Source organism: Pristis pectinata, chromosome 20 (assembly GCF_009764475.1).
Source record: "Pristis pectinata isolate sPriPec2 chromosome 20, sPriPec2.1.pri, whole genome shotgun sequence".
In the NCBI taxonomy this organism is placed as follows: domain Eukaryota; kingdom Metazoa; phylum Chordata; class Chondrichthyes; order Rhinopristiformes; family Pristidae; genus Pristis; species Pristis pectinata.
The window spans coordinates 17,535,054-17,544,519 of NC_067424.1; the positions used below are offsets into that span (position 1 = coordinate 17,535,054).

The 9,466-nt window shown below is 38.1% G+C and overlaps 1 protein-coding gene across 1 annotated transcript in view; it reads left to right on the forward strand.

The window, feature by feature from the left end:
* Positions 1–7,979, forward strand: part of LOC127580812 (semaphorin-3D-like) — a 77,262-nt gene extending 69,283 nt beyond the window's left edge. The window contains exons 16-17 of the mRNA XM_052034722.1: positions 137–276; positions 3,816–7,979. Coding sequence (XP_051890682.1) covers positions 137–276; positions 3,816–4,187 — 512 coding nt within the window. The 3' untranslated portion in view covers positions 4,188–7,979. The remainder of the gene's footprint in view (positions 1–136; positions 277–3,815) is intronic.
* The last annotated feature ends 1,487 nt before the right edge of the window (positions 7,980–9,466 follow it).

The window sequence follows — 9,466 nt, forward strand, 5'->3', positions numbered from 1 at the left end:
GCTGTTCTCGTTTTGCAACCTGGAACATGGTAATCATTTGTTGCTAAGTTCTTTCTACTTTCTTCAGAGGTTGCCAGTAGGAAACAATTACAATACTTTTTTCTAACGTTAACATTTAAAATTCCCTATTATGTAGATGCAGCAAATGTACTAACTGAGAAGAAGTTAATTTTTGGAGTTCAACACAATTCAACATTCCTGGAATGCAGTCCAAGGTCACAACAAACATCAGTAATTTGGTCAGTTCAACGATCATTGGATGGCCAGCAAGAGGAGGTAATTAGTCTGAACGATGCATTCTAAAACCCGAAAATCATTAAATGTAAGATGCACAGTAAATCTTACAACTTTATGATTATCATCCAGAGAATATATATTTTTTCATATCTCTTTTAGTAATATTATACTACCATGTCAGCTAGTTGAAGGAAGATAATACAGTGCAAATGGTTGGTTAGTTGCTGAAAAATAAATCATGCCTTGGCCATCATCACAATGGCAAAATAGACAATAGACAATCAAGCTGCAGTACTATTATTTCTGGACCAAGCCATGTATCAGGATTCATAAATGCGGGTCACTTCTCTATTGTTAACAAGTGTGTCTTGGTAGATGAAACAAAAACAGAAATGCAAGAAGAACTCGGTCAGTCAAGCAGCATCTGTGGAAAGAGAAACGAGTTAATGCTTCAGGTCAAAGACCCTTCATTGGAATGGAGAAAGCGAGAAAGCAAGTTAGTCTAAGTAACAGAGAAGGTGAGGGAAGGCAGTGGATGGAACAAAAGGTATGTCAGTTATAAGGTGAAATGATGGACAGCCGTGAAGTAGTAAAATGGAGACACAAGAGAATACAGCAGCTTAATCTGAAGCATAAAGACAAACTGCTGGAGCAACCGTGGAGGCAGAGGGATGACTGGCACTTTGGCTTGAGACCTTGCATCAGGACAATGGAGCTCCTCTGTCTGTGTAATGTTGTGAAGACCAGTTGACATTGTACAGTCTGACCTGCTGGGATGTGCTGAACAGGCCAGGACACACAGATGAAAAGGAAAAGGGGAGAGAAATGCCATGTACCAATGGCTAGTCCTGATACAAATAGAAAGAAAGAACAAGTTATAAGTAGGGGAATTCAAAACTGAATCCTGCAATGTGCCCGGAAGAAAAATGAGGTGTTGTGCCTCAAGCTTACATTACAATAAACTCTACTTGACAATAAACTTTACTTGGCCTCATTGTAACAGTGCAGGAGGCCAGAGTGATAAGTGGGATGGTGAATTAAGATGGCAGGCAACCAGAAGCTCAGGTTCACCCCTGCAGACTGAGTGCAGGTGGTCTACAAAGTGATCACCCAATCTGTGTTTGGTTTCTCTAATGTAGAGGAGACCACACTGTGAAACCCAAATACAGTAGATTAGATTGGAAGAAATGCCAGTGAATTGCTGCTACAGCTGGAATGATTGTTTTGGTCCCGGTATGGTGGGAAGGAAAGAGGTGAATGGACAGTTGTTGCATCTTCTCCGGTTGTATGGGAATTTGCAGTAGGACAGAGAGTAGCGAATGGGGGTGGAGGAGTGGATTAGGGAGTCATGAAGTGAGCAATCCTTGCAAAATGCAGAAGGGAGAGGAGAGGGAAAAATATGACTGGTGGTGGGATCGTGTTGGAACTGGCGGAAATTACGAAGGATAATACCTTGAATGTGAAGGCTGGAGGGGAGGAAGGTGAGTAAGTGGGAAATCTAACTTTGTTCTGTCCCAAGAGAGAGGGTACGAAAGCAGATGTGCAGGAAATAAAGGAAATGCAGTTGAGAGCTCCATCCAGTACTGCAGAGGGGAATCCATCTTGCAGGAAGAAGGAAGACATTTCAGAGTCACCAGAGCAGAAAGCCTCATTGTTGGAACAAGTGCAACAGAGGCAAAGAAACTGAGAGACAGGAAGGGTGACATTGCAGGAGAGAGGATTGAAGGATGTATAGTCAAGGTAGCTGTGGAAGTCTGTGGGTTTGTAAAAGATGTTAGTTGCTAATCTATCTCCTGAGATGGAGACAGAGAGATCTAGAAAGGGAAGGGAAGTGGCAGAGATAGACCATGTAAATGTGATTTCTCTTTCCACAGATGCTGCTTCACTGACTGAGTTCTCCCAGCATTTATGTTTTAGTCTCAGATTCCAGTATCTGCGGTTTTATTTGTTTTCTGGATCTTAGTAGATATTTAACATCGTAATGATGCCTTTAAACTCATAAGAAGATTAATCATTAACTATGCTTTGACCTTAAAATCCATCCTGTACATTCTTCATAGAAAGAAATATTTGATGTATATTTCATTGGAGGCATTAAAGACCATGAAGAATATTAAATTGTATAATTTCCGTTGGGGTACTTTAAAAGCAATCAGGCCTCTGGTTAACATGCTTAAGAGATGTAATGATTGTTTTAGGCAAAGGGAGCTCAACAGATTTAGCAGCAAGAACAATGCTTGTGCAAAAGAGTGGAGGCTGTACGATTAATAAATTAATATGCATTGGTCCATTTTATAACTAAAAGTAAGTGCATGGTTATCAGTTTATATCATTTCTGTTTAAATGCAACCATCTCTTATTGAGCATAGAAGTTTCCAACATTTACTACAGTTGACTGCTTTAAATTTCTCACAACAATTAATCTTCCAAGGCAAAAATAACTGTACCATTTCGGGACCAAAATAATCTAAAGTCATCTTCATCAAATAAGCTCTTCTGAGAATCAACTAGGTCCATTACTGACATATAGTTTGGATAACTTTCTTTTACATTAGATAAATGGCAATGTGAAAACTATTTTGCACAAATATTAGCAAATTTGCTTTGTCTCTGGTAATGCCAAATGCTAAAATTAGTCAGGTTAGAGAATCTTAAAAATATTGTAATTTAAGATGTATTTGGCACTAAAGTTTGTTTAAAAATTCCATGGCGCAAATACTATTTAGATTACAGATTGAAAGAAGAAGTAGGATAAAACTATTGGTTATAACATTTTTTCATTCTTTGGCTGTGGCTTCATACTTGTCCAAAATGATGCCATACACCTCTTTCCATTTAGTGCAACATTTTCAAGTTAAGTTCACAGTCAATGTTTCTGCAGGAGTGGGTCAATAAAAAGAAATCAATCCATAATCATTCCACTGCTGCAACGTAAGAGATGTTATGAAGGCTAGTGGAAACGAGTGTAACGGTTAGCATAACACTATTACAGCGCCAGCGACCTGGGTTCAATTCCGGCTGCTGTCTGTAAGGAGTCTGTACGTTCTCCCCGTAACTGCGTGGGTTTCTTCTGGGTGCTCCGGTTTCCTCCCACGTTCCAAAAATGTACATGTTAGGAAGATATAGGCATGCTATGTTGGCGCCGGAAGTGTGGTGACACTTGCGGGCTGCCCCTAGAACACTCTACGCAAAGATTGTCACTGTGTGTTACGATGTACATGTGACTAACAAGGAAATCTTATCTTATGTAACAGAGGCTGTAGTACTGAGATCAGACTGCAGTGTCATTTTTCACTTTCTGTTTACATGAAAGGAAAATGACACTGCATGTGACTGCACACTTTTCATACTGGACTTGGTACAGGAATGCAGGGAGATGAAGATGTGAGGGAAAAAATGGATAATTGTTCTTTTCCAGTGTTAACTTTCCTCTGCAAATTCCACAAAATTAGGTTAGAACATGGGAACCTGCAAGTTAAAGCAAATTTATTCAATAGCTCAACCCCATCTTAACTTTTAAGAAACTACAAGAATACACTACTTTATACCATGCTGTCAATTTTTACATTTTTATTTAGATAAAATATGGTTCCAGAATCATCAAAACAAGGCTTGGGCTCCTCATACGTCACTTGCAGGAAGATGATGCTGGGATTTACTATTGCAGAGCCGTGGAAAACACATTCACACATGTCATTACTAAGTTTCACCTTAAGATTATTCTGAGTGACTTCATGGCAGCTCCGCCAAAACCAAGGCACAATGATGGAAAGAGTAAAGACACTCGGAACAGGACAAGGCTACGTTACAAGGATTTTCTGCAACTTCTGAATCAACCAGGCATTACTGTAAATGAATATTGCCAACAAATGTGGCGCACAGGAAAACGAGGACAAAATAGCAAAACAGCAGCAAAATGGAAAAAAGCACCAGAGTTTAAGCGGTATTAATATTGGAAAATATCAGATGCTTTGTGGTCCTCTTGAGTGAAGATACAGTAACAAAAATTATTCATAGACTATTGTATCAGAGTAATGGATGAACAATCTGGAATACTGTGAAGTCTGAACAAGTGTCACTGGATGAAATGTTACCACACAAATTGAAAAATGTAGCAAGAGGTATTATACCTGGGTGTATTCTATTTGTTTCTTAAAAGAAAATTGCTCTGAAAGAAAATATTACTATGAAGGCAAATTTATAATATAGCTTGGGAATTAAAATTTTGAAGACTTCCCAGATAAGTCTGCAGATAAATGAATCTTATTGTGGCAACATGTAATGATGCCCATCCTGGTCTAGTAATCTTAGAACCTTTGGTATTTGAAAACTCTGTTCCAACTAGGTCACGAATAACATTTCCAATGTATGACCTTCCACAATGAAAATTAACAGACTGAGTAGTCAGTGGTAAAGGAACATCATTTGTTTTGTGCCTTGCTGAAATGGCCCACAGAGTTCTTGGGGGCTTTAGGGTGAAACTTGTTCAGATATGGTGACAGTGCAGTTTACATGGCATCTGTGCCATGTTTGAGCAGATCAATCAGTAGTGGGGCTCTTCAACCAATCAGATGAAAGAATCCTTCCTAATTATACAAGGTGGAAATCAGGAAGAGTCTAGCAGGAATTATAAACGAGATGTGAATCATGCACAAAGTAAACCAAGACTGGAAATGGGAGAGAGAAAAATGAATTAAGAAGAAAGAGAAATAAAAGAGACAAAGTTAAAAATGATTTTAACTTCTGAAGGAATGAAACCCTCCAATTGAAAATTACATTTTGAAGGCCATAGAACTTACTCATTATACCTTCACGAGAATTAGGAACAGGAGAAGACTATCCTGAATATAACTTTCTCTAGTTTCTTTAGTGGGGAACTATGGAAGAAATACCACTGTTTAATATGATTATATTGACTTCATTTCTGAATCTGTTGTTGCAGAATGATCCAGACTGGAAGAGCAGGGTATTTCTCCTTCTCAGCTGTGCAGATCCCAATGCTGAAAGCTATTATTAAACTTACCTCATTATAACTGTGCATGACATCAGCCTCACCATTAATATCTGAGCAATATCCATGCCAATATAGACATCCATTGGCTGATATGAAAGGTGGGATGAGCATACTTTGTGCAACAGTTTCAAAATTATTCAGTGATGACATATACCTTCATTGAATTTTAAATGTTATCATCCCAGCCCAATTTTGATGCAGATTTTGAAATTTCACATATGCACACTAGGCAAAATTTTCTTCCAAGCTGAAGAGAGACACTTCCAGTGGTTCCATAAAAATATAAACAATAATGTTACCTTTTTCCCTGTCAATTCTTGAAAAGAGTTTTGTTCTTAAGGATTTCTGTCTGCTGACTGATGAATGAACCTCGATATAGTAAACATTATAGAAATTCTTATATGCAGTTTCCTTATTGAAAAGGCTGCGCTATTTTATGTGAACATACATTAAATGGCGACATCTCTTCCATTAATCAAGGCTGCATTAAAAATATGTCAATGTAGTTTGGTGACATCATTGCTAAAATGGATATGAGATATTCTCAAGTGGGCAGGCTGTGACTGGTAGGGTGCAAGGGATTGGTGTTTGTGCTCTAGCTATTCAGAATGTATGTCAAAAATTTGGCTGAAGGACAAAATGTCAGGTTTCTAAGTTTGATGGCGGTGGGATTATGAGTATGGAGATTTTGAGGGGGTATGGACAGGCTGAGTGAGTGGCTGGGTACATGAAGGATGGAATATAATGTAGAAAATGTGTAGAAAATCCACTTTGGTGGATATAACTGAAAGGTAGACTGTTGTAAATGATGAAAGCTTGGGTAGTGTTGATGTTCATAGGGACCTAAATGTGCTTGTACAGAAGTTCCTAAAGGTCAATGTGAAGATGTAACCAGTGATTAGAAGGGTATATTGTATATTAGCCTTTATTACTAGACGGTTTGACTACAGGAGTAAGAAAGACTTAAAGCAATTGTGTAGGGTTTTGTTAACACCACACCTCAAGTATTAGGTACAGTTTTGGTATCATTACTAAGAGAAAATGTATTTGCCATAGAGAACATGCAGTGAAGATTTATTAGACTGGTTCCGGGGATGGCAGTCTTCCTGTGTGTGAAGAATTTAAGTAAATGGGAATTGTATTTTTCAAAGTTTAGAAGAATGAGAGGAGATCTCACCAAAACTAACAAAATTCTTAAAGGTGTGGGGAGGATGTTTCTGCTGGCTGGGGCATCTAGGACTGAGGTGAACTATTTGAGAATAAGGGGTAGGTAATTTTGGACTGAGATGGGGAGAAATTTCTTCACTTAAAGGATGGTGAGCCTTTGGAATTCTCCACCACATGCTGTGGAAGGCCAGCTGTTGTGTTCCATCAGAGCAGAAACCTGTAGATTTCTGGGCATTAAAGGAACCAAGCATATGTAGGTAGTGCTGAAAAATGTCCAGGAGCAAACTTGAAGGGCCAGATGACCTACTCCTGCCCTGATTTCTTATGTTCTTATTGCTACTGATTCCTTAAAATTGCGTCTTGACATCACAAAATGTGCCAGTTGGTTCATGCTTATCTGCAGTCACATGTAGGAAGGCTTTGCATCATGTAAAAGATCATGTATCCCAGTAACTACTTAACGGGTATTGATTTTTTTTGTCTACTTCTTTGAGCACTAATGTAGTCTGGTGTGAATTAAGGTGGAGGCTGACAGGGCTTATGTCTAGAGCTCTCCGCCAAATATAGTGCCTTGGTTAAAACTCACCACGATGTTTCAAAACTGCAAACAACTTCTGCTTTATTAAAGAAACACGTAAAAATGCTATGTGCCTTTTACTTCTTGCAATATATTGTAATGGATAAGCAGTTGTAGTTGGTTGAACGCAGAGAGACTCCTCCCCTCCCCTCCCATAAGTGTTCTTGGTGAATAGGTACAAGAATCCACTCTCTGACTCTGACCAGGACACTCTTGCTCCGAAGCAAAATGCATTGAGTTTTGGCTTTGAAATGAAGATAAGTATTTTATGAAAATGATTTTAATTAGTTCATACTATTGGCAACTCATGTGATTAACTACCACAGTCATCCTTGAAGATATACAGCGGTAATTAAAATCCATGCTCTATCATCAAGAATATGTACTGCAAAATCTATTTTCTGATCAATCATCAATGCATGGATATTTACTTGTTAAAGTATATAAAATTATATAAAATGTTACTAATTAGAAGTTATATGTCAGTGTATTCATTTGGCAATAATGTCATTTTATTACTAGTAAATAATGTATTGCTTATAGCAGCCTCAATAATGTAAATTTACAAGATGTGATAAGAATTGGATGTTCTGATCTTGTCATTTAATTAAAAAAGATAAAATATTGTTTTATTGTAAAAATATATAACATTTTAACATGTTTTACTTCCACTGATGTTAAGTAGAAGTCATGAACAGAAACCCTGCTAGGTTTTCTTTCGGGGAGCCTGAGCTAGAAATATAGAACCTCTACCATCATGTAGACTGGGATCAGCTAACTCAGCAGACAGGAGAGAACCAAATCTACAACCTTATTTCTCAGCTCTCCATGACTCAACAATTAAGTTATATGAGCTAGAATGCAGCCAGAACTCTCCTGCTTTTCTTGAGATTGTGCTATGAGATCCTATATGTCAATCCTAGCCAAAAGATTGGGCATTTCCTCTGAGAAACCACGCACAGACAATTCAGTATCAGCTTATTTGCTCAATGATGAGTTAAACATTAACATAAAATAAAAGAGACACCATTGGCTCTGTACATAGTACCAAAGTAGCTTGCTTTATACTTTTCTGATTTAGGGCTGCGTTATAAAAGTTTGTTTTTCCTTCCATCAATTTAGCTTTAATTTACCTTACATATTTCTTTTAAATAAAAAATACGACAGGCTGAAATATGAATTACCCCAGAAATGAGATCAGAATTGGTCTTCTATAACTACACAGAATGCAACTCATAATATTGTACTTAATTATAAACTAAGGTCTTGTTTGCTGATGTAAAATGGTGATTACTGATACAGATTTCCATTACTGGGATGAGTAATGCTAACATTACCTTTGGAACAAATACATTTTCAATGTTCATCTGATGTATTTAATTGCTGATGATTTGAAGCATATGAATCCACATTTCAGCACCACATTACATTGACAATTTAGTATTTTCTTGTATTAAATTCTAAGAATAATATTTTGAACGAGTTATTTTTAAAAATAAATCTTGCAATAAAGAGTTCGAGAAATAGATTAGGGTTATCCGTGTGATATTTGGTCTGAAGACTTGAGAGTTTTATTTTCAATGTTTCTTCTATCTTTATCGCTTTTTCTAGTCGTACAACCACTTTCCCTGCACACTTCCCTGCCAAGCTTTGTATCCATTTTACTGTCTCAACACTTTTGTACAATATTCCTCATTCCCACGCTGCACCTCACTCTCAACAGGGTTCCCACTGAAACTAATCTACAGGCCGAAAGTGTAACTATTCAACCTATGACATCTGCAATTCAGAATCAAGGGTCACGCTAACATCAAGTGATCGAGCTGCAGTGCACTTGGTATGCAGTGTAGAAGGGTGCTTGATGGTCAGTGCGGAGGTGGTGGGCTGAAGGACCTGCTTCCATTCTGCATCACGCTATAATGGTCAATCCCCTTGCTTCCATGGATGGTGTGTTGACTTGCTGAGTTCCTCCAGCAGCACGTCTTTTTTGCTCCAGATTCCAGCATCCCAGTCTCTTGTGTCTCCAATCATAAGCCATGATGGCCACTGGATTGTGTAAAAACTAATATCTTTCAGGTAAGGCCTATATTCCAGTCTCGTGGCAATGTGGTTGACTTTGAAATGGCCTAGTAAGCCATTCTGTTTTGGTGTAATTAGGGATGGGCAATAAATGCTAGCCGTGTCAAATGACACACACATCTCAAAGAAGGAATAATAGAAAAATCTTTCTCTTTGGCTTTCTCTTTGTTCATCTCCTCACATAGGCCAATGCATTTGCCATCTTTGTAAAGTTTGCATTTTGTGGCTTTCCTTTTGCAAAGCCCAATATCTCAACCTCTGAGATTTGCTGCAGGACTTAAATTACATCACGGGTCATGGTTTGCAAAAATGGAACTCAAGAGACTGCAGATGCTGGAATCTGGAGCAACACACAAAAAGCTAACTCAGCAGGTCAAAGGCAGCAGAAAGGG